We start from the raw sequence: 25,839 nt of genomic DNA, 5'->3' as shown, positions 1-25,839 counted from the left end.
AGGGCCTGCCGTGGGCTCAGGACAGGCAGCGTGTGTGTTCCCAGCACACCGATGGCTTAGAAAAACCGTAAAAGTACAAAACACAGACAAGAGTGTGTTACTTACCAGCTTTTCAGTGTAACTCAAATAAAATCTAAAGTTTGGATTTTAAAAAAGTAAACACTAAATAAAGGAAATTTTAAAGAGTCTTTGAAAAAATAATGGAGGGTTGTTTCAACACTCGAAGTGGGACCAGCCTTTGTACATTGACACAAAGTCGGACACTATAAAAGAAAAGAGTGGCATCACTATCAAATTTCTATGTGGCAGAAATAACAAAAATATGGGCAAAAGATAAAGGAGAAAAGTACTTGCAATTGATATGAGATAATGAGATAATTTCTTTCATGTAAAAACACCTTCATGTAAAGTAATAAGAAAAAAGAGTAAAATCTCAACAGAAAAAAATGGGCAGAATTCACAGAAAAGGAAGTACAAATGTCTCCTAAGCTCATAGAATAATATCAAATTCCCTCCTTAATAAGAGAAATTTCAGTTAAAACTGCGTGTGGGAGACGCATTTCCCCTGGCACACTGGGCGCTCCCGAGAGCTGGTGGTTGTGGTTAGGACACTCCGAGGAGCTGGTTTGTGGGAGGGGAGTTAGTGGCAGCTTTTATCAAGAACAATTTATGGTAGTCTTTTATTATTAAAATGCCCGCATCCCTCTTTGTTCCAATTCCGACAAGTTTCCCTACAGGCGTTTAATCACATGTATGATGTACATGCAAATACAGGTGAGGAGGCATTTGAAGGAATGTCAAACTATTGGAAGCCAAGGAGCCATTAGTAAGGAGCCACGTTAAATGAGTTATGATACATCCACACAACAAGTATTATGCAGCCATTTCAGAGAATAAGATTGCTCTGTTTGTGTTGCTGATGACGGCTCTCTAAAATCTATTAAAGCCAGAAGATATAGACCCACTTGTTTTTGCAAAAACGATGAGCGAGGAATGTGCATGCTGGCATGTGCATAGAATCTCCAGCGTAGCACCCACGGGTCAGGTGGCTGCGGAGCGGAGCTGGGTACTGTGTGGCCCGGAGTCAGGGGAGGCTTGAGGCAGACCTTGGTGTGCCAGGGGCATTTGTGTCATGTCTGTATTATCTTGCTCCCCAGAAATTAATATTAAAAAGTATTCAGTCTTCCTCTAGCCAGTTTGGCTCAGTGTATAGGGCGTCGGCCTGCAGACTGAAGGGTCCCCAGGTTTGATTCCGGATAAGGGCATATGCCTGGGGCGTGCAGGAGGCAGCCGATCAATGATTCTCTCCCATCGTTGATGTTTTTCTCTCTCTCCTTCTCCCTTCCTCTCTGAAATCAATAAAAGCACATTAAAAAAAATATTCAGTCTTACTCATTATGTATGTTTGTTTATGTCCACTGAGTTTCAGGTTAGGATTTAAGGAGGTTTACAAATATACATGAAGTGAATAACACACATCACACCTCCAGTTCTTCTGTTTAGTGGGACAAAGAAACCACTCTCGTCATTTACCCGGTGGGACTTTATTCGAGGAAGTGGCTGCACAGATGGGGATGTCAGAGCTGAGACATTTCAGAGGGGCAGAGGCGCTGTAGAGCTAAACAACAGCCGTTGTTGCTACCTGCGTGCTCGGGGGCAGGAGGCGGGGGTCGCTGGCCACTGGGGCACAGAATTGGAGCCCTGCTGGGCCGGTATGGTGGGAGCTGAAGTCGGAGCAGGAGATGCTGCCCAGGGCAGAGAGAGGGGAAGAGATACCCCAGCTTTGTGCCCGCCCCCACCTCCTGGCTCCCTCTGCTGCCTCCCATTGTTGGGCTGAGCCCAAGAGCCTTGGAAGCTCAGCCTGCTAGAGCCATCTCTCCGATGTACAGAGGAGCCTAGGGGAAAAGCCACATGCGTTTCTGAGGACACATGACGCAGGGCTGGAACCACCAGCAAAACTGCAGCAAAGGGGACGCCACGGCCAGGAACGAGACCGAGCCCAGAGGGACTGGTGGCTGCCACTCGCCTGGTCGCAGCCTTGCTGTGAGGCGCCCCAGGCTGTGCACCTGCGGGCGTGAGCTCTCCAGGGGTGTCATGCCCGTTCCTGTCGTCCCCGAGCCCCGGTCACAGTGCCAGGGTGCCGAGACTCAGCAGTTCAGACATCCTGGTTGAAAAGCATGAATGAGGGGTGGACTTCGAGCAGAGTGAGGACCATGAAGTCGGCACCACCTCTGGGAAACTGGACGTCCTGCTCTCTGGTGCCTGCCCGTGGGCACCCTGTTCTCAGCTCAACTGCGCCGCTCATTCACGGGCGGCTCAGGACTCCATCTTCCTTTCTTGCAGCAGTTTGCATTAGACTCTCAGTAATTGTTCCACAGATTATAAGTTTGAATTGATGAATATAATAACTGTCTAATTCCAGCATAATTAGGAAAACGTAGTTATTATAAACTCTCAAAATCATGTTTACCTTTTACTTAAATGGAGCTTGTTTGTATTAATGATTGCAGCTCACACTGTGGCATAGCTCGGCTGATGGGAACATGGCAATTTACAGAAAGATTACCAGCGTTTTTAAGCCATCCTGGAAATACGTTGTTGTCTTGATAATGGACTTCTCTGGTGTCTGGAGGAACGTGGAGCAATTCCTTCTAATGAATAGCAGTGGAAATGAAAATACTATGCTTTTCTGTTTTCCCCTTCAGAAAACCTAACTGAAAATGAAGACAGAGCGTGTAATTTTCCAGGTTTCATTAGTCCAGCAGAATAAGCGTTCTTCTACTGCTTTGGTATAATTTCTTTTCACTTGATCACGTTTAGGCTGCGGATGAGATTAAGAAGCTGTATAACCTCTTCCTGAAGATCGATGCCACGCAGGTGGAAGTGAATCCCTTCGGTGAGACTCCGGAAGGACAAGGTAAAAATAAACAAACAAGAGAAAACAAACGAATGTAATTATTCCTGCGGACTATAAATTTAATTCTACAAAGGACTGTCGCAGCAGCTTTGCATTAATTTTTCCCGGTGATTTAATTTCTGCCATAGTTTCCAATGCTCCCATGATGCAGTCGCACATTTCAGCACTTGAGTTCGTTCGCAGCCAAGTGCCAAGCCTCCGAGGAGGCTGCTCTTTGTTTTAATTAGAAACACCCGCCCTCCGGCAGCCCTTGCTTCTGAGGCCCATCACTGTGGCCAGGAAGTGGGTGGAAACAGGAGACACTGCATGTAAAAAACGTACCTGCTGTAGGACCCGCGGGAAGCTTTGCAGTTGACCTCAGTCTGCATATAGTCAGTCACCTGTGCGCCCGCTGGGTTTGCACCGTCACGGTGGCCCCCCCTCCGGTGCCCCGCCATCCGGCTTCCCCCCGACGAGATTAGGAGCTTCTGCTTCCAGTGGGAGAAGGAGGCATTTTTGTGGGGAAGGTTTTTCTTATCCATCAGTTACTTGTGGAGTATAAGCAACTGTTGCATCTCCGCACCCCGACCCCTGCACTTGTCCAACAAGTTCTCTGATTCCCGAGCCAGAGCTCGGGTCTGTGCGTGTGCTTGGGGTAGGGGTGGTTAGTGAGTAGGTGGGTAGCATAGTGACACCAGAAAGTGACTTCCCTGAACCTGGTCTTTTTAGTACATTTCACCCCCAGTGTCCTGGGTGCTGCTGAGAATGCTGCGGACAGTCAGTAAATCTGTCTTTGCCACTGGGCTGGTAAATGAGGTGATCTGCTATGTGCAGATACAACCAAGTTGTAGACCAAGATGGACGGGGCGGGGCGGTGTGTGTGTGTGTGTGTGTGTGTGTGTGTGTGTGTGTTCATGCTTTAATTCAGAGCTGTCTGCTGCAGGTACTACTCTGTCTGAACACAAGGTCAAAGGAGACAAAGTGAATACCCCTTCCCATCTCCCTCCTTCCTGCACCCCTTGAATAGTGTCAGGGGGATGGCCGAATGTCAGAGACCTGACCTGTTTGCGTTTGCTCTGTGCCCTAGGTCAGAGAGGGGGTCATGAGGTCGCTGGGCAGAAGCTCCCCAGTAGGCCTAGAACCTTGCCATCCCCCCGACCCCCGCCCTGCAAGGTGCTGTCCATACGCTGTGCCAGTGGTGTTTGGGAAGGGTGCTCAGTGGCTTTTACTTTGCAGAGGGACCTGGTTCTGCCATGTCCTGACTCCAGATCTATGCTGGGCCTCGTGGTTGTTTTTTCCCATCTTCTTTTTTTAATCCAAAATGTGTAAGCCTCCGCTGTCAGACACAAATCATGCCAGTTCCCGACAGTCATAACATTTCCTTCCTCTTCTCAGGCACAGCAGCAGTTCAGGAAGGGTAGAGATAGATCTTCATCTTTTTTCTATTTTTTTTTAACATTTCAAAGTAAGATAGGCAAAAAGCTCATGTTTAGGAAGTCATTGAAAATAATATATTTCATAGTTTACACAAATGACCACCATATAAAAATCTGTGGTAGGTCATTTATAAACAAACTACTATTTCATCTGGCTGTGAAATCATCAGTACATCATATAGTCCAGGGGCGAATGCCCGGCCCACGGACCATACAATCATTTGGTCTGGCCCTGCCACGGCATAGGGGTGAGTTAATGAAATGTTTGACAGAATAGAGCAGGCTAATTTTTAAGCAGGCTAATTTCGTATGGCCCACAAATATCCAATATTTGATGTTACAAATATCCAAATGGCCTTTGGCAGAAAAACAGTTCCCCGCCCCTGATTAAAGACAGTACGGGAAGGGAGAAAAAACTCTTTTGAAATCTTACGTCAAGCACTATGATAAACTTTTACTTACATTCTTTCTGGATTACTTGCAGCAACCCTGCAAAGTCAGAAATGTTTTCCTATTTTATGGAGGATTGGAAAATTCATGTGACTTCCCCATGAGTAATTAAACACTGGGATTCAAACCCATGTCTCAGTACAGTGTGTCTGTGGATTTTGATGTGCCATACGGACTTATAGTGACTTGCCTTTTTTTCTTTTTCCCTCTTAAACTATTAAGTTGCTTTCATCTGACTGATCGAGAAGTAGTCCCAGTTTGGGACTATCAGTCAAAATTCACGCTGTATTGAGTGGCTGATAATTAAGTCCACGAAATGAAAGAGAAGGAAGTTCAATATAAGCTCTTAAAGGTCATATATTGCTTTTCAAACTGGTATGCACAAGAAACCTGGTTATTTCATATTTTTTAAAAATGGGAATTCAAGCCTTTGGGAAGAGGTGTGTCACAGCTGGTTCTGGCAGGGACGGGCTGTGAGAACCTTTTCCTAGGGGGCATTTGTAAAACCTTGTGAAATCCGAAGGTTTCTTTTTAATTATTAAGAGAAAGAAACATTATTGAGCTTTTTTGAAGGACTCATCATAAAGTAAATTTTGTGTTTAGAGTTCATTGAAACATAAGTCTTACGTGCTATTTTAAGAGCAAAATTATCTTTAGCTATTTGTTCATTGTACCATAAAAGTCCAACTACTGAATTTAATCACAATTAAATGAGTGAGTTGGTTTATAACCCTAATGAGCAGTAGTCAAATTAAACCCAATTAGGAAACGGTGATTAATGACCAAATGTACACATTGATCTTCTTCATTGTCACAGTCCCCTAAAGCAGTCCTTTATTTAGGGGCTGTAAAAGCAATCATTTATATCTGAGCAATATTGATAATCTTAATATTTAATTTTTTCATTTAGATCCGTAATAGCAGAACATATAACCTTTCCCATTAAAACTTTAGTAATTACTCTTTTAATTTAGAAGTTTAAAGAGCTAGACATCATACCAGGCGTTTTCCCCTTTATCTTATTGGTCATAGAGCCTCTCTGTACGAGCGTTTCTTCAGGCTTCTATTGCTCCATGAGGAACATTGTTTTAAGCCCAGCTTCGGGGTCACATATTTGCAGATGCTGCTGCTGGAGTGAGCGCAGTGGCCTGGGTAACAGCTGTGCTGCTAGGTCACCTCTGGGGCATTTTTGAAGTTGAGAAAGAACAGCAGTCTAGGAGCGATTTTTTCCCCCACGAGGTTTATAATCTGATTCAAAGACTATGATTTGGCACCGCTGATGGCAATGTAGTTTGGTGACTGTCGGGATTATAATGGTTATTAGAGATAGAAACCCCCATCTGCCTAGTTTTTGTGGAAAAGTCCCTGGTGGAGAAGGGGCACTCAGGTGACAGAAGTCTAAGGAGTGGGCTGGGGAGCCTCTGGCCCTGAGCCCTGCCTGAGCCTGAATCCCCTGCACTGTCAGCTGGGTGCTGGAGGGCAGTAAAGATGAGCCAGTTCTTGTCACAGCTCCTCCAGCAACCATAGAAACCTTTCAGATGATTCTGATTGGTCCTGCTTGGGTCACATGTCCATGCCTAGACCAATCACTGAGCCTGGCTCACATGGTATGGGAGAAAGGCAGTTTCTTGAAGGAAAAAGGGACCAGAATGACCTAACTTATTGAAATGAAAGTAAACTGTTTATTAGTCAGAGAGAATGTAACTGTTTTCCTTGCTTACCCAATTGGCAGTGCCAGGATTAATTCATTAAACTGTGAATGAATTTGCTTTAGTATTATTTATCTACTTATCCATCCATTCATTTCTTTAGTTTGCAAGCCACTGGGATTTTGCCTCTGATTTCGTTTCTTCCCACTTTCAGCCAGAGCTGCCTGCACACAGACGCCTTTCCTTGGTGTCTGTACTGTTTCTCAATGGGGAAGGTGGGCATTTGTCTCCTAGGGGACGTTTGGCAATGGCTAAAGACCTTTTTGAGAGATAATTGACATAACACTACTAGTATATCAGTTTCAGGTGTACAGCACATGATTTTATTTGATCACTGCAGTGAGTCTCGTTGACATCCATTTCTGTTTGTCACTAACTGGGGTGCAGTTGCTACATGTTTCTAGTGAGCGGAGACCAGAGATGTCGCTGAACATCCTGTAACACACAGCACAACACCTCCCAACAGAAATGATCTCGCCCAACATGTCATAGTCCCCACAGGAAGAATTCCGGCTCTGGGGCGTTTTCGTCAGCTGGAGCACAAATCCATTCACCAAATTAAAGGAATGAAACCCAGTTTAAACAGTGACTATCTGGCCAAGATGACATGAGAATTAAGGCTGGGTTAAAGTTAACTGGAACATCAAATCTCTTTCTTGCTTCAAGTTAATTTCCCTAAATAACCCTGTTGCTTTGTGTTAGCAAGTGCCCATGTTGCCGGTGGGTGTTTCTGTTTCTGTCTTTATACACGAGACGTCTATTTTCAAGAACATTTTTAGTTCTACCTACCCTCACCCCCCCCCCTTCATATCTATTTTCTCTTTCCACAGCAAATAAAAAAAAAGTTCTAAAAAGTATACAACTCTTGGAACATCGGTATTTAATGGAAAGTGGGGCCAGTTTGAAAGTGGCAGCATTTAAGGGCCCATTTCCATAGCACATCGTGGTTATTTATCCCAGATCCAGCGCAGTGCCTTGCTTGACGACAGATTACTTTGCAAACTAATTATGACAGTCTCACTGCCTGCTGCTGTCATGTTTCCTTTATTGTGAGTCTCCCCTCTGAAAGGTCCTTTCCTTTGTGTGATTCCATGGCACATTCTTCCGCTGAATCTCCGGGTCAGAGGCTGCTGACTGCCCGTCGTTTGTTCATGGAGGTTGTTGAATTAGCAGCTCGCAGAATCTTAACACCCATCGCTGAACAAAGCAACAGACGCGTCCTGCGACCACGTGCGCGGGTCCCTCTCATGGCTGTTCAGAAGGAAAACTCATTTGTATAATCTATCGAGCATGTAACAGTGTGCTCTTGATGGCGAAAATTGTTTTATAAATATTAATAGGCGTGTTTTTCACCCACTTTGTACCCAGAATGGCCTTTGTTCAAGTTGAATTTTCTAAAGAATTGAGGTTTTGTTATTGTGACATTGAAAGTCTTAATGTCTGAACCAAGCTGAGCTCCTCCCAAAATACCTTTTACCGTAGTTTGTTGTTATATTAAATGAAAAAGCTAAGGCTTGAGCAAGCACGTTTGTTTTATTGCCATGCGGTTGACATAGACATCAGTCCGTTTTGAACACGTCAGGCGTAACGTGTATTTGGAAAGGTCTGACGGGGAATAAGCATACAAGCGTCAATCAATAGTCAGGGATTAATCTACTTGGGTGCCAGCTGCAAGGGTTATTTTGTTTGTTTCGCATTTTTATTTTCTAGCTAGCAGGACGCACTTTTCTACGTTTCCCCTTCACCCTAACGGACGTGCTGCTGAGGCCCCGGTGTCAGTTGTTAGAGCAGGGACGAAGGTGACGAGACTGCTGTGGTTAGCGGCGACAGCCCACCTGCCCGTGAAGGGCTGGCTGTGCCTCTCGGCTGCGGGACTCTCAGGACAGCGGCAACGGGGAGACGTAGATGAGCTGATGTGGCTGTGGTCCAGTAAAACCCCGTTCACAGAAACAGGCATAAGCGGCCCTGAGGGGCACACTGGCCCCCTGACTTGGATGTACCAGTCTGTAGCCACCTTGGCCATCTGCAGAGGTGTTGTGTGATTTGAGGCTCCAGAGAGGCAGCTCTTTCATCCTCGTCCTTTAAGAGAAAACGAACTTCTCTGTCAGGTACAAAGCCTTCATGCAGTGCCTACCATTAAACCCTTCCTGTGGGAAAAGGCTTCGTAGTGAAGTAGGTCTAAACCGGAGTGCCGCCCGCGAAGCCCCAATCTTTCTGGGAGGCCAGGGAGTGAGAAGGCGCAGGGGCTCCCTTAGACACAGCCTTGTTGTGAAGACGGCATGGCACTGACAACCACTGGTAACTATTGCTGTGAACTCCTGAGCATCAGCTTATATTTATTCTAGACAAAAGGCTGGCACTGTACAGGAGCGGACAAAGTACAGGTCATATTGAGTGAGAGGAAGAGAGGAGAGTCCTCGGGGCTGGGCAGCGGGACCCTCCGAGGGTCGGAAAGCTCTGTGCAGGGAGAGGACGGGGGCCGAGGGCCAGCTGTGTATGTGGCCGAGTGCCGTGCATGCCTCCTCTCCTTCCAGCAATGCCTCCTCTCCTTCCAGCGCGGCTGCGAGCCTCTGCTCCCCGTTTCATAAGCCAGGCCACTGGGCTTCAGGTGATCGGCGGCCTGGCTAGGATGGGCCAGAGTGGGATTCAGACAGACGGTGCTTTTGATGCCAGAGCACATACATCTTTGTTTCTCCCACAGAGATCCTTTTGATCCCACAGTCACCACCTTCAAGCCCTGGCGAAACTCTAAAGGTCCCCCAGGGTGGCCCCAAAGAGTGAGCGCATTTCTGTACTTGGTGCTACATCAGAGCACAGGGCAAGCATCGCAAGTCTGAGCTCACAGACACTCAGCGGGCCGCCTTCCGCATGCCGCATCCATATCCCTCAGTTACGTTTCTCTCGGTGCCTGTGAGTGCGGTCTTGTGAGGGGCAAAGAGCAGCCGGGACTTAACGATGATTTACTAGTTTATTGATCTTGACCAAGAATTCTTTTATGTGAAACTCTTTACTTAGGAAGTCAATTTGGTTGCCTTTGCCCATTCATTTCAAAGGTGTCAATTACAAGTAGTCTTGCCAATGAGTAATGGAAGAGCTACAGTTACTAATAAATTAATTAAAATGTATTTATAAACCCGGTGGAAAGCCAAGAATGAAGTTGCTTTCCTATTGATTATTACACCGGTCATTAGCTGCTGAGAAAATGCCATTGTAGCAAGCAGAGAGCACTGGCCAATTCCTTTGTAATTAATTGTAGGGTTCCATCGCTAAGATTTCAGTATTTGGGAAAGTGATCGCTCCTTGGCCCCATGTGTTCACAGCCTGTGGGAAATGTGGTGGGACATTTTGTGGCAAGACTGCCGACTCCAGCAGACATTAACTTCCACGTAGGACTCTCTCCTCTCAGTCAGGGCTACTCTCAGTAATTTGTGGTTTTTGACTTTTACTTATGCCGCGTGTTCTTAGATGTTAATATGCCAGGTCTGCACAGATTTGTTTGATGGCTGTGGTAGAGCCCACTGGGGAAACCGCTACCTAGGCTCCTTAACCCCAGATGTCACAGTGTAACAGTGTTTTCTTTCCAGAGGAAGCAAGTGGGACTCACAGACTATAGTCATTGCTTTTGATTGAAATATGTCAGGGTGGTTGTTTCCCCTTTAAGAGTTAGGTGCCGGTCTGCTGTGCTGGAGAAGAATAGTACCTGGTCGGAGATCCCTGCCTATCCATATCCCAAGTACAGTAGAGGAGGGTGATGATGGAATGGCATCACAGACAGCTTATTTCCACCCTAAAGGCTATAAGTAAAGCCATCAGGCCCCGGAAACCAGTGCACCCCCCCACCCCACCCCCCTGCGCTCTCCCCTGACCGCACATACAGAAGATCTCCTGTAAGTCAAGGAATGCGCTCACAGTCCATCCTCGTCCCTGAGTGAGAGTCACTGTGTCCAGGGCCCTTGGCCACTGAGAGCGCTAAGAGCCTAACCAGCACGGGGGGCAGAGACGGCGCTGCCGATAGTGCCTGTCGGCCTTCCTTATGTCTGACCAGCTGGGTCTCTCAGTGTTTTACAGCTTGAATCAAAAGAGTCATGTCCTGCACACACCAAGGTGGTGGTTGATGGAACGCTCGTTAGCAGGCCCCAAGTGTTTCAGCAGTCTAGGGAATATTTCCATTTTCTAAATAAGAAAATGAGGTCCAGAGAGGAAGTAGGTTATTGTTATTATTTTTAAATCAAGACTACAGTTAGTTAAGGATCATAAAAAAAACTATTGATTCTGACCCAGTGTTCTTTCCACTACATCTCTCAGAAATATTGGTGAGGATACAGGTTAAATAAAAATTTCTCTTTGCATCATCAGAAGAAGGGCAAAGGACCACAGCAGGATTAAGGGTTATTGTCTGGTCTCTTTGCATAGAAGGAAAAGGTGACAATTAGTGATTAATTACTAAAAATATAGCATGAACGGCTCATCAAAGCTACATGTAGCTGGCAGTCTTAGCTTTTAATGGGTGATAGCAACTTCCATTGTTATTTGATTAAACAGAGACCAGCAGACCCAAATGCCTGTGCTCTTTGTTAGAAGGTAAGTCCTTGGAACAGGAACCACTTCATATTTGTCTTTGTAGCTCTGAAGTTTAAATTCGGGCAGGGAGCCATGGCAGTTGTCCCGTCTATTTCATGAGCTAGGGCAACAGTGTCTTACTCTTTTTTCTTTTTCCTGTAGAATGTAATATATGGATCCTAAAGAATGTAATATATGGATCCTAAAGAGACATCATGTATGTTCCTTTTTTTAGTTGTCTGTTTTGATGCCAAGATAAACTTTGATGACAATGCAGAATTCCGACAAAAGGATATATTCGCCATGGACGACGGATCGGAAAACGAGCCCATTGAAAATGAAGCTGCCAAATATGACCTAAAATACATAGGACTGGATGGGAACATTGCCTGCTTTGGTGAGCACTCAGTTCTGGCAAAAGGATGGCTTGTGGATTTTTGCAGAATTTAGGAACTCCTGATTTCTGAAATTTTATTTCCTAACAGCAAGTAACCATAAGAGATTTTTCTACCCAAGAATCTTAGGAGACAATTCGTTTTCTTCCCAAAGTAGATTTTGGTCGATGGTCCCTGGTGTAAAGCAGGGTTTCGTCTCTGGCTCCTGTGACATTTCAGGTGGGGAATCCCTCGCTGGCTGGGGGCTGGCCTGCACATTGGAATGGATTCAGCAGTATCCTGGCCTCTAGCACCTCCACTTGTCACAACCAAAGTGTCTCCAAACACGGCGGGATGTCTTCGGAAGGGCAGAATCCCCCGCCCCGGGAGAAGCCCTGTTTCAAAGCATCAGTTAAACTTGGCTTTTTACTAAGCTAAGGGCCTTTGCTGCTCCAGGCAACGCTGATATGTAGGAACTATTCTGAAATTTGGGTTCAGGTAAAACTACTTGCTCAGAGGAAGTAGAAGAGAATATATACTTTACTCATTATGCTCAAGTTTCAACTTCTGTGATAAACAAGTGATAAATTGTTTCATTCATTATACCACTTTGGTAATAAAACAATTGATTTTATCATAATTATCTAAATTTGTGAAAATGGCTTATTCAGTTGAAATAAGAATGGGTCTATAGAGGCAACACAACTTTTGTTATTGTCCACAGCTTATAGTACTGAGATTTATAGACTTCTGTGTCATGGTGGAACCGATTTATTACACTGGAAACTGAGTTCTTAATCTTAATGGAATTTAAATAAAGAAGATTTATAGCTCATTAAACCAACAGTATCATTATATTCAGAACTGGATAGACCTCATCTAGTAGTTGGCGGTTCAATACAATAGAAAATGACATCCAGTTACAAGTGGCACCAAGAGTCTTGCTTTGATTGGAGCAATAACTCTCATGTACCACCTCCCCCACCCTCCTGCCCTTGGTCAGCTAATGTGCTCAGTATTGTAGGCATTTAGGAAGGAGAGAGAGAAAATGCGGGGGTAGAACAAATTCAATGCAGATCCTTTATAACCTCTGTAGGCGTGTGCGTGGTTTGACGAAGTTAGCCTAACACGTTTCAAATTACTTTCAGATCCTAGATAAACCATTTTTATTTTAGTTGACCCATAATTAATTAAATTAGTCATAGTTCAGTTGTCTGGGGAACTCATGGGTCAGAAAAAAGTGAAGGGTACTTTATCTTGAGAGTTTCTGCTGAGTTCAGGAGATTTTTATTATTTTATTATTTTTATTTTTTTTACTTTCTAACCTGAGGAAAACAACTTCATATAATTAAGCATAAGGAACAACAGAACTACATTGATCAATAAAACTTAGTTCTGGAAAATAAGAATTTCTATGTTAAAACTCATTACTTGGTTTTTAAAGAAAAGCTCCGAAGATGCTAGCACATTTTGGTTCTAGTTTGAATGGTCAGGTTGCTAGTGAACATTTGTTATGTTATTTTGAAAAAGGAGCAGGGGGCTAGGAATGTTGTTTGAGTGACCATCTCTTCGCTTGTCTTCTGGCTTTCTCCAGATAACGTGTAATCATGCTTGGTTGCACTCGGTAGGAAAAGGTGGGGAACCCTCTTGCAGCTGAAGGCCCGTGGTTCAACCCCAGAGGGTGCTACATTCCAGGGACCGTATTCTCAGCAAACAAAACTAGAAGAATTCCATTTTTTACTCTTAAAGGATTTTAAAAAGAATGTGGTCCTGGCAGTGTACTCAGTGGTTAGAGTGTTGGCCCAAGGACAGAAGGGTCTCAGCTTCCATTTCAGGTCAAGGGCACGTACCTGGGTTGCAGGTTCGATCCCTGGCCCCGGTCGGGCATTTATGGGAGGAAACCAATCAATGTGTCTCTCTCACATTGCTCTTTCTCTTCCTCTTTCTCTCTCTTTCTCTACCCTCCTTCCTTTCCTCTCTCTCTAAAAATCAATGGAAAAAAATATCCTTGAGTGAGGATTAACAAAATAAAAAAACAAAACAAAAAGTAATTCATAGGCCCTAGTTACTTTTCACAGCTTTTTCTCTTTTCCAATTTCTTGAAATAGACTTTCCAGAACCTAAAACTCCCGCCTCTATTACTAACTAGCCCAAATTGATAACTGACTTCAACTCTTCCCTTCTTCATCTCCCAGATTGATTTAACTTCTTGATAAATCCATCTCCCCATCCCCAGGCCTCTTTTGGTTGTTCTTTGTGTGCACATCTTCTGATTCCTTATCCTAAAAATCTATGAGCTTACCTGGTTGAATAGAATTTCAAACAGGGCAGAAATGGGCCCGTCATGATAGGGTTCTCTTTTGTAATTGTGTGGAGGGGAAAAGTTTCTGGGCCATTTCATTTTACTAAATTGATCCTGTCCTGTGTGCTGTTTGCATTGTACAGTGAATGGTGCTGGACTCGCCATGGCTACTTGTGATATCATTTTCCTGAATGGTGGGAAGCCGGCCAACTTCTTGGATCTTGGAGGTGGTGTACAGGAAGCTCAAGTCTATCAAGCCTTCAAATTGCTCACAGCTGATCCTAAGGTAACTCTCTTGGGTGGAGGTTGCATAATGTTCTGGTTTCTCACCATCAAGAGCAACCTTGTTCCTGCTGCAAGGGGTTAGTATGCAGCCCAGATGCAAACCCTGCCTTACCCGCCACTGACATACCCGGTGTTTAACTCATTTGGGGTGAAAGTCTTATAAGTGCCCCAGGATCTTATTTCAGAGGCTGTGCTTTAAGAGCTCTGGGAGGTGGCAGGAAATAAAACTGGTGTAGTACACCGAACAGTGAAGCGTGGGCTGGCGTGAAACACCATTTGGGTAATTTACAATGAAGCAATTAGCTCTATACTTATATGACTTAAAGAAGACTGGGTGTTGGATTCCTCTCATAAGATGCTGACAGTAGTATCATGCTTGGAGACAGAATGAAAGGATAGGATTATATTATCATACCAGAGGCCTGATGCATGAATTCATGCACCAGTGGGGTCCTTCAGCCTGGCCTGTGGGAACAGGCCAAAACCAGCTCTCTGACATCCCCCGAAGGGGTCCCAGATTGCAAGAGGGCACAGGCCAGGCCGAGGAACCCCACCGGTGCATGATCTGGGGCCAGGGAGGGATGCGGGAGGTTGGCCAGCTGGGGAGGGATCGCGGGAGGGCTCCAGGGTGTGTTGGCCCATCTTGCTCAGTCCCAATTGGCCAGACCCCAGCAGCAAGCTAATCTACTGGTCGGAGTGTCTGCCCCCTGGTGGTCAGTGCACATCATAGCGAGCAGTTGAGCGGCCTTAGCATATCATTCGAATATTACGCTTTGATTGGTTGAATGGATAACCAGACGAACGGACACTAAGCACATTAGGCTTTTATTATATAGGACATTACTTGAAAATAATGACCTCATTGCCTTCTGCATGTTTTTTATTTTTTATCTCTGACAGTTGCATATGTTACAGTTTATAATAAACTAGAGGCCCAGTGCACGAAATTCGTGCACAGAGGGGGGTTGTCCCTCAGCCCAGCCTGTACCCTCTCCAATCTGGGACCCCTCTCACAATCCAGGACTGCTGGCTCCCAACTGCTTGCCTGCCTGCCTTCCTGATTGCCCCAAACTGCTTCTGCCTGCCAGCCTGATCACCCCCTAACCACTCTGCTGCCAGCCTGTTTGCCCCCCACTTCCCTCCTCTGCTGGCCTGGTCACCCCTAACTGCCCTCTCCTGCAGGGCTGATCACCTCCAACTGCCCTCCCTTGCAGGCTTGGTCCCTCTCAACTGCCCTCCCTTGCAGGCCGGGTGCCTCCCAACTGCCCTCTCCTGCTGGCCATCTTGTGTCCACATGGGGGCAGGATCTTTGACCACATGGGGGCAGCTATATTGTGTGTTGCAGTGATGATCAATCTGTATATTACTCTTTTATTAGATAGGATAGAGGCCTGGTACAGGGGTGGGGGCCAGCCGGTTTGCTCTGAAGGGTGTCCCAGGTCAGGTGGGGGTTCCCTTGGGGCGTGGGGCGGCCTGAGTGAGGGGCCTGTGGTGGTTTTCAGGCCGGCCACGCCCCCTGGCAACCCAAGCAGAGACCCTGGTATCTGGAATTTATTTTCCTTCTACAATTGAAACTTTGTAGCCTGGAGTGGAGCCAAGCCTCCGAGGCCGGCAGCCATTTGTGTTGGGGTTATAATTGAAACTTTGTTGCCTTAAGCAGGTGGGCCTGGCCAGGGTGTGTGGAAAGCTTTGCTTCCCCTGTTGCCGGTGGCAACCCTGGCCTGCTCTCTCAAGCTTCATTCTGCTGCCATTTGTTTGAATTTGTTTACCTTCTGTAATTGAAACTTTGTAGCTTGAGTGGAGGCTTAGGCCTGCAACGGCTATGGAAAGCTTGGCTTGCTCTGTTACCTGGGAAACCTTGCTCTCTGTGGCTGTAGCCATCTTGGTTTGGGTTAATTTGCATATATGCTCTGATTGGATGGTGGGCGTGGCTTGTGGGCGTGGCTTGTGGTGTGTCGGAGGTATGGTCAATTTGCATATTTGTCTATTATTAGATAGGATGCTCTTAGTAGCAAATATTGCTTTCTGTGTGTCTTGTCTTAACTAGAATGTAGCTATCACACCCTGGTACATAGTAGATGCTCAGTAAACATTTAATCAGTCTAAATACCAGTATATCTTCTTCATTGGAACTACTCAGTTGTCTGTGATAACAAGGTTTAGGTGAATATTTATTATGTGAACAAGACTAAAATTTTTTAGTGTATCATCTCATGGTTTTAACAGTTCTGTGGGGTAGTGTATATGCCACAACCATTTGATTTTAAATTTTGAGAGTCATCATTTTGATGTTCTTAGATTATCTAATATATCCTGCTGATTCTTGAGACATATGAGGAAATGGGAAATCTGAACCTATCACCAAGAAAATCATAAATGAAACCAATACCATATATTTTTTTAAAGAAATATAGTCTGAACTTAATGTGGAAACCTTTCCTTAATAAGTATAATGGCGCCAGGCTGGTGTAGGTCAGTGGTTGAGCATCAACCTATGAACCAGTAGGTCACGGTTCTATTCCTGGTCAGGACACATGCCTGGGTTGTGGGCTCGATCCGAGCAAGCAAGAAGCAGCCAATCTATGATTCTTTGTCATCATTGATGTTTCTATCTCTCACTCTTCCTTCCTCTCTGAAATCAATAAAACTATATTTAAAAAATATATAATGGCAATAGCCTTTTTAGTTTCAATATATAAAATTTTGTCTTATATTAGTAGTACAGTATGCTTGTCTGTGTTCATTATGACTTGGGTAGTTGGTAACCTTCTTTTTGCTAAGACTTTTCCTTCTGACTTACAAATCAGTGGAAAGGTTTTATCAGCTGCTGCTGTTCAGTTCGCCAGGCCGTTGGGGAATGGCCACGTCCCTGAAGTCAGGTCACCCAGCCAGGAAGGAAGTGTTTGTGGTTGACTTTTCTGTTCACATAAGCACCTTGTTTTCATTAAGTAAGGACATCATCAGTGGCTGCCTACTTGTTTTTAAACTCATGTAGCCCTTCTTGCTATTCCTTCCTCAGGGAAGAATCATTTTCTTCCCAGTGATTTTTAGACCAATTGAAATCTGTGAATAGTATGGACATCTCACACAGCGCTTGAGGCTGCGGAACCACAAAGGACCCAGAGGACAGGCAACTGTAACAACATACTGAACTTTTATTCTGCTGAAACTCAGTAAAGAATAATTGAGAACCATCAAGGGATTACATATGCCAGGACAATCATTGCATTTAAAAATATATATATTTTCGCCCTAGCCCATTTGGCTCAATGGATAGAGCGTTGGCCTGCGGACCAAAGGGTCCTGGGTTTGATTCCAGTCAAGGGCACGTACCTTGGTTGTAGGCTCCGCCCCCGTCCAGGCCTTGGTCAGGGCACGTGCAGGAGGCAACCAATCCATGTGTTTCTCTCACATCAATATTTCTCTGTGTCCTTCCCTCTCTCTTCCTGTGGGAACCCCTTTCACGTCCCGCGTGGTTCAGGGTTCAGGTTCAGGGTTCGGGTTCTGGAGAAGGCCGCACACAAATGAAAGAGACTAGAAAAATATTAATTTGGGAAATGGGGGCCAGGCGGAAGCCCAACTCTAGTGGGAGGACTACACACTGCTCTGGCCTTGCTATCCCTTTTATTGAGACTATGGGATACACCCATAGCCTTTAGGCAGGAAATTCCAATAACAAAAATACAGAAGACAAACAGAGGTGGAGGCTGCTTCAGCTAACAATGTTTCAACTAAACAGTGAGTGGTTAGAGCAATTAAGGTTGTTGACCAGCCTTCCGGGTTTCCTGTCCACATCTTTCTATTAGTGAAACAATGATCGGTTTCCGGCATCTTCCAATCTCTAAAAATGAATGGAAAAACATCGTCGGGTGAAGATTATATATATATATATATATATATATATATATATATATATATATATATTTTCTTAGTGGCTGTTCCTGAATTTTGATTCTGTAAAAATATTAGGAGGGGAATGAAAAATCACTTGCAGAGCCATTTTTTAAAAACTATCTCTCCAAAAATGTTGACTTTACCTTATGGAGTATTTTCCAATGCTTGCAGTGTTTAAACTTGTTTGAGATTGGCTGTCATCTTAGGTGGAGAAAGGTGTGGGAGTTATTTTTCTCATGCTATATCAGGAAAATGAATGCAGACCTCATCGCACAGTACATTTTCCAAAAATTGAAATTTCAAAGCCAGTTAAAAAGCAGGGGAATGTAATGGTATTTTCAACCCTGGCATTGTTTCACCGACTTCAGAGAACGGGGCTGAGAAACACTGCCGCTGCATTGATTGGCTTCTGCAGGGAAGCTGGCCGGGGCCTGGCAGCCGCTCTTTCCCGGCGAGCCCCGTGCCTGCCCAGAAGTAGGTTCCCACGAGCCCGAACCTAATTATTTCAAAGGCATTGATTTTCCTGTTAGATAGAAGGGTTAGTCTAGTTGAGTGCACTGAAACTCAAAATTACAAAAGGTCTGTTGTTGTTCAACTTAAGTCAGCTGATACTAACAACTACTTGTTTGCCATATATGTGTGAGCTGGTTCTATTGGTCAAGTAATAAACATCAACATTTAAGAAAAATATGATGGATTGACATATATTTCCACTCCTAAGGTCAGCCACGAGCTGGAACTTACATTTATCCTGCTTGGCTATTAGCCCAGATGCTGATTTTCGCTGGGACCTAGGGCAGGTGCCTTGATGAGCAGGGTTTTTACTTGTCTGTGATCCATATGGAATAGAGTTCCTCTGCTGGACTGTGTACAAGGGTCTTTCATGACAGCTCACTTACTGAATTAGATTCACATCAGGGTGTTCTGCATATTTTATAATTCTCGTATTTTCCAGCTGGGCTGGAGATGAGAGGAAGGTAATAGAGTTGTTCTGCTGGTGGTAGAACAGATCTTATCTTACCTTCATCATTTTTAACGTACAGAAGTCATAGAGTGAAAAGAATATAAGATGGGAAGGGTAAGTAGAGTTTTGCGGTAATCTGTAAAGAATTTGAGCACATTTAAGGAAAAACTGTAAGGAATGCCATCCTTAGGTTTTTGTTTTCCTAAATGATGCTTTGGCTTTTATTTCTACTTTTAAACTTAGAATTCAAAAGGTGTAGAAAATGGGTTGCAACAACATCTGGAGTATGTAAAACATTTTGCATAAATGAATAAAATGAAGAGACAGTTGACAGGAATCTTAATAGTAACCGCAGCTCTTTGGGCCACAGTTAAGCAGATCCGTTGCCCTCCGGGGCCTGGTTTTGCAGAGCAGTGCGGTACAGTTCCCATTAGTGAGGTCACCTCACCTGGTTTGACTGTGCTTCCTGGTCTAGATCCAACTCAGAGCTCAGAGCCATGCTTCAGAGCCCCCTGCACACCCGGGAAGAGGAGTCTACCGAGGCCCCAAATGCTGGTTTCCGGTGGAAGGGAACCTTCGTGGGCTCTGGTGCCAGACTGCCTGCCTGGGGCCCAGTCCTGTCCGTGCCGCTCACTGGTTGGAGGGCTGTGGGCATGCTGTTTAACTTCTGTGGGCCTTGGTTTCCTCAGAAAATGGAGAGCATCCCAGTACTTACTGCCTTAGAGGGTGGTTTTATTACATGAATTGAGATAAACACATATATTTTCTACTTAGAGGGGTGATAATTTCATATGATAGTATCATTTAAAATTTTGATGAACTCTTTATTAAAGTGTAACCTACATATAGAGCAGAATAAAGATCATTTTAGTATGTAGCTTAGTGAATTATTGCCAAGTGCACATACCTCTGTGTCCTCCAGTCCGATCAAGAAATAAAATATCAATACTAGGAACTGAATGTCTGTGTCTCCCCAAATCCATATGTTGAAATTCCACCCCCCAATATGATGGTGTTGGGAGGTGGGGTCTTTGGGAGCTAATTAGATTATGCAGGTAGAGTCCTCATGAATGCGATTAGCGCCCCAATAAGAGGGACCTCAGAGGGCTCCCAGGAGGTTCTCTGTGTGCCAGGAAGTGGTTTCACTAGACACTGAACTGTTGGTGCCTTGATTTTGAAATTCCCAGCCTTCAAAATTGTGAGAAATTGTTGTTTAAGCCGCTCAGTCTGTGGTAGTTTTAGATAGAAGCCTGAATAGTCTAGGACAACCTCCCTCAGAAACCCTTATGTTCCCCAACTCCCAACGTCCTACCCAGCTTTCTCCCCAAAATAACCACTATCCCAACTTCTGATATTGTCGACTAATTTTGCCTGGTTTGAGCTTCATGTAAATGGAATCACCTAGTGTACACTCGCGTGTTTGCCATCTTCCCCTGAGCTGGATTTGTAAGACCTGCCACACTTGGTGTTGCACTGGTTCGCTCATTCTTATTTCCCTGCAGCATTCTACTGTGTGGCTCCCCCAGACTTTCTCATCCTCTTCACTTGAGAGGCATCTGTGGCATTCTCAGTTTTGACTGTTATGATTAACTAGAGGCCCGGTGCACAAAATTTGTGCACGGTGGGTGGGGGGTGTCCCTCAGTCCAGCCTGCACTCTCTCCAATCTGGGACATCCCTCTCACAATCCAGGACTGCTGGCTCCCAACTGCTTGCCTGCCTGCCTTCCTGATTGCCCCTAACCGCTTCTGCCTGCCAGCCTGATCATCCCCTAACCACTCCCCTGCCAGCCTGATTGATGCCTAACTGCTCCCCTGCTAGCCTGTTTGCCCCAACTGCTCTCCCCTGCAGGCCTGGGTCCCCCCGATCTGCCCTTCCCTGCAGGCCCGGTCGCCCCCAACTTCCCTCCTCTGCCGGCCTGGTCACCCCTAACTGCCCTCCCCTGCAGGCTTGATCACCCCCAACTGCCCTCCATTGCAGGCCTGGTCCCTTCCAACTACCCTCTCCTGCTGGCCATCTTGTGGTGGCCATCTTGTGTCCACATGGGGGCAGGATCTTTGACCACATGGGGGCAGGATCTTTGACCACATGGGGGCAGCTATCTTGTGTGTTGGAGTGACAGTCAATTTGCATATTACTCTTTTATTAGATAGGATGGAGGCCTGGTACACGGGTGGGGGCCGGCTGGTTTTCCCTGCAGGGTGTCCCGGATCAGGGTGGGATTCCCTTGGGGCGTGGGGTGGCCTGGGCGAGGGGCCTGTGGTGGTTTGCAGGCTGGCCACGCCCTCCAGCGACCCAAGAGGAGGCCTGGTATCTGGGATTTATTTATCTTCTATAATTGAAACTTTGTAGCCTTGAGTGGAGCCAAGCCTCCTACTCGCTCCATGGTGGCAGCCATTTCTGTTGAGATTTATTTATCTTCTATAATTGAAACTTTGTAGCCTTAAGCAGAGGCCAAGGCAGGCCAGGGCAGATGGAAAGCTTGGCTCCCTCCATTGCCGGGGGCAACCCTAGCCTCCTGCTCTCTCCAGCACCGTGGCTGCCGCCATTTTGGTTGAGATTTATTTATCTTCTATCATTGAAACTTTATAGTATTGAGTGGAGGCCTAGGCCAGCAAGGGCAGGCGGAAAGCTTGGCTTCCTCCATTGCCGGGGAAACCCAAGCCTCCCTCCTGTTCTCTGTGGCCACAGCCATCTTGATTGGGTTTATTTGCATATTTGCTCCTGATTGGCTGGTGGATGTGGCTCGTGGGTGTGGCTTGTGAGTGTAGCGGAGGTACAGTCAATTTGCATATTACTCTTTTATTAGATGAGATGTTGCTCTGAACATTCTCATTGTCCTTTGGAGCACATTTCTGTGGACACACACTTGGAACTCATATTTCTGGGTCACGGGGTTTGCATATGTTCCGCTTGCATCGCTGCTGCCAAACAGTTCTCCAGATGCCCCCAGTGCACCAGCACATCCAGGTTCTGGGCCTCTACAGCTCCGCCAGCACTTGGTAGTCAGTCCGTCTTCTCAGTTTGCGTCGTTCTGATAAGTGTGTGGTTGTGTCTCATTGTGGTTTTAATGCTTTTCTCGCATGACTAATGAGCTTGAGCACCTTTTCATATATTTACTAGCTATTTGGATATACCTGTTAAACTTCTGTCACCTCGTCTCTGAAGTAGATAGGGAAATAATACTCCAAAGTATTGTTTCAAGAACCAACTGTGGTAATATATGTGCAAGTTCTTGGCAAAACGTTTCTAAAGTACAATAAAAACTTGAGTTTGTGTTTTATATATGTATACATATTTCAAAGGGAAAGGGAGAGAGATAGAAACATCAATGATGAGAGAAAATCATTGATTGGCTGCCTTCTGCACGCCCCCTGCTGGGGATGGAGCCCACAACCCGGCCATGTGCCCTGACCTCCTCTTTCATCAGTGGACGCTCAACCACCGAGCCACCCCAGCCAGGCTGTGCTGTAGATTTTGAATGTTCGAATCCATGTTCATGTCTAACAGAGGGATTTGAAATTGCTGTAGCCAGGAATACGAGCTTCTCCACAGAACAAGAAGGTGTCTGAAGCAGGTGTGCTGCCAGCAGTGATACTGCGGGTGCTGTTGGGAATTGATGGGACGTGTAAGCATTCAGCAGCTTGCAGTCATCCTCTGTTCAGATAAGCCAGAAAGTACAGTTTAACGCAGGGAGGATTCAGTTCGTGTGTAAAAGAACCACAGCATACACTTGGCATACATTTGAGAAGAGGCCAGCTCTGAGATGGATGTTTCCAGTGTCCGTCGAAGCTGAGGGGAAGTGAAGCTGCAGGCCCCCGTCCCAGGGCCAGGTCCATGCGGCTGCCCACCGTCATAATACGTGTCCTGGGTTTCACCTGTGCTGAGTGCCCACACGTTGTTAATTATCAGACATTTCGATTGTATTTAAATACAAAACACAATGCCCTTTTTTTTTATTATGTACACGCTTATATCAGTGGCGTAAAACAAATCTCACTTCATTACATACCACATGTATTTGCTAACATACCTTATCTGCAAGGGAATGTTATTTTTGGGGTAATAGAATTCTTGAGGGATTCAAATGCCCAACACTTGACACAACATGAGCATTATTTTTGAAACAACGGCCCTGAACCCCTATTTTTACAGGCCTGTTTGAAAATAAATTTTACTTTCCCAGAGAGCTGAAAAGATTAAAAGTCCAGGCAGCCATTCTCAGTGGTGACAGTCCACCTCAGAGTCCAGTCTGGAGGAGTAAATGATTCCCGCCATGAGCATGTGAGTGCCCCTGGGCCGCCTGCACTGGTGTGGGAGCACCGTGCATGGGCTCGAGGGTGGGGACCCGGCCGCCCGCTCACTTCTCCTTTCTCTGCGGTTTTCCTACGGCCATCACTTCATAAATGCTGACTTGGCAGTTCCTGGCCTCATGTCCAGTTGATCCAAATTTCCAGGAATGTCTGGCTCTCCATGCCCAACTCACACTCATTCCATCCCACCTGCCAATACTTCCCCCCAGAGCTGGGTCCTGGCAGAGGCCCTGGTTCCGTGTCTTACACTCAGTCAGTGTGTCTGAGGGCTACCGCGTTTCCAGGCATCCCTGATGCAGCACGGCACTCTAAATCCGTTTTCATGCTGCCTGTTGACATACTGTCAGAAATAAATAGAAAATAAGGTTTTTACTATTTGCTCTGCTTCTCAAAATTCAAATTTTAACATGCTTTATTTTGTCTCATGGTAAGTGATTTAAAGAATTTAACAGACTTTGGGATATTTTAGTAAATTTATTATTAATCCCAACATGCTCAGTAATTGATTATAGATTCTATATGGCAGGCTTTTTAAACTATTAAAGAGAAATGGACCACTAATGCCCTCTATGTTGGAAGACATATAATTATTAGAAGCGTTAGTATTTGTTTCTTCTCCTAATGTAACTGCAGTGAGAGAGAAAGTGCTTAATTCAGCTTTGAATGGCGAAGGCCTGGCTGTGCTCCCCAGCCGTGAGCCTGGTCTGGCGGGGTGAGGGCCAGGGGCTTAGGACTTTGCAGACACTGACTCCTCTCCTCCTCCTCCGCCCTGCCCCACCCATGGCCAGAGATCCTGGGATTACGAATAACTCATTCAAAACGAGGAACGTGTCCATGTGGGCATTCCGAAGAAATTGGCATGACTCAGAGCAGTTTGCTAGGTAGTTTTTTGTCTGTGTTGTAGGGAATCTTATTAAAGAGAACACTTTTCCCTAATTATTAAGGTAGGAAAGCATAAAACATAGAAAATATAAAAATAAATCAAAATGCATATACACCCACTTTTAAAATGAATGCAGAGGATGCCATTTTGACAAAACTAGCATCAGTGTAATCGACATTGGTGTGGAGTCCACCCTTCCCCGGGCCATGCCTCCTGCTGCCCTGCGTGGTCTCTGCATCTTCAGGGCTGAAGAGCACGTGCCGTGTGGCTGTTTACGTTTGCGTCACTAAAGTCCTCTGGTATTTGGTACTGAGAGTGTTTTCAGTTAAAATGATGCGCAGTGAGCCTCCTTATGCTACTACCTGCCGTACGACTTAACGCGAGATGAATGCTGGGATTGGAGGTGGCATGTTCCTCTAGTTATCATAAGACCCTGTCTTTCCAAGGAAGGCTTTCGAGTATTGAAGGATTTTAGTGTATCCTAAGTGCATTTTCAACCAGTGTTCTTGGTATAGCTGAGCCTCTTTATTCGCTGATTCCACATTTGCAGAGTTGCCTGCGTGCTACAATTTATTTGTAACCCCCAGATCGGTACTCCCGTTGCTTTCTCATCGTCCTGTGGCCGGGGGGGGCGGGGGGGGCGCGGGGGTTGGGGTGCTGAGACCAGTGACAATTCCCCTTCTCCACGTGTGCCCAGCTGCACGAGGCCAGGCTGCGCTCCCCCTTCCTTCAGCGCTCACGCTGCAAGCAGGCGTCATGGTTGCCGTCTAGTTAGTGCCACATTGGTCAGAGTGGTCCTTCTGAAACAATTTGATTCCCAAGCCAGTCATCAGTGACATGTCTGGCACGACTTGCATGGGACAGGGCCTCCTGGCCGGGACCACAGGCTGGAACTGGACTTGTCCCCAGGGTCAAGGAAGCAATGGAGGGGAGGAACTGTGCAGAGGGCAGACTGAGGTCCTATCCAGCAGCCAGGCGCAGTAGCTGTGGGAGAGGAGGTTATTCGGGAACATGGTGAGAGTGGGGAGGGTCTCCTCTGAGAGCAGCAGGCGGGTAGGAAACAGCGACAAGAAGGCAGTTCCCAGACCGTGTGCAGGGAATTCACACAGGGCATCCCGAGAGCTCCGTCCTAAGGAGACGGGAGGCCCAGGCGGGTAACGAAGGAAGGAACTCAGCCGTAGGTACAAGTCTGTGTCTAACAAGAGGTTGACGAGGCTCATCCCACAGCAAGACTGACTATGGGAGGGTTCCCAGCTTGTTGGGGAGCAGCCCCTCAAGGAAGTCAGGACCGGTTCTCCAGACCCCAGAATGACGGAGCTGGACAGAAGGCCCTTCAGAACCTCAGCCAGGTGAGTGTCATCTGCGTGTGGAGGCGCCAGGCCTTCCCAGGCGCTGAGGGTGAAGCGGCAACTGAACAGTTTTCAGGGGGAGATGGTTAAGCGGAGAAGTAGATAAACACATAATATAAAACACATGCCTAGTATGTTGGAGGATGATATTTCCTAAGTTGAAAAATAACATTGAATGGGGGGAGAGGGGGAGGCTGAGAATGGTTTGCCCATGAGGTTTGTCTGAAAATTTGACCTTGGAGAAAGAAATGTCATAGCTGTTCCACGATTTGGCGTTTGGGGTATGGACAGTGATGTGCGTGCTGCCAGTGAGGGGATCGGTCCAGCGTCTGCTGCCCTTTCTAGCTGCCCCTCTCGCTTGCCTGCACTCCCTGCCTCCCCACCCAGTGCCGGAAGCAGGCTCCCTTGCTGTGCTATGGGCCTAAA

The 25,839-nt window shown here is 46.0% G+C and overlaps 1 protein-coding gene across 1 annotated transcript in view; it reads left to right on the top strand.

Annotated features, from left to right (window-relative positions):
* SUCLG2 (succinate-CoA ligase GDP-forming subunit beta) overlaps positions 1-25,839 on the top strand; it is a 270,953-nt gene that overhangs the window by 150,972 nt on the left and 94,142 nt on the right. Inside the window, exons 7-9 of the mRNA XM_054729710.1 lie at positions 2,821-2,917; positions 11,287-11,448; positions 13,871-14,013. Of these exons, the coding sequence (XP_054585685.1) occupies positions 2,821-2,917; positions 11,287-11,448; positions 13,871-14,013 (402 nt within the window). The remainder of the gene's footprint in view (positions 1-2,820; positions 2,918-11,286; positions 11,449-13,870; positions 14,014-25,839) is intronic.

The sequence above is a fragment of the Eptesicus fuscus genome, chromosome 18 (genome assembly GCF_027574615.1).
Source record: "Eptesicus fuscus isolate TK198812 chromosome 18, DD_ASM_mEF_20220401, whole genome shotgun sequence".
In the NCBI taxonomy this organism is placed as follows: Eukaryota; Metazoa; Chordata; class Mammalia; order Chiroptera; family Vespertilionidae; genus Eptesicus; species Eptesicus fuscus.
This window is presented reverse-complemented; position numbering and strand designations above follow the sequence as displayed.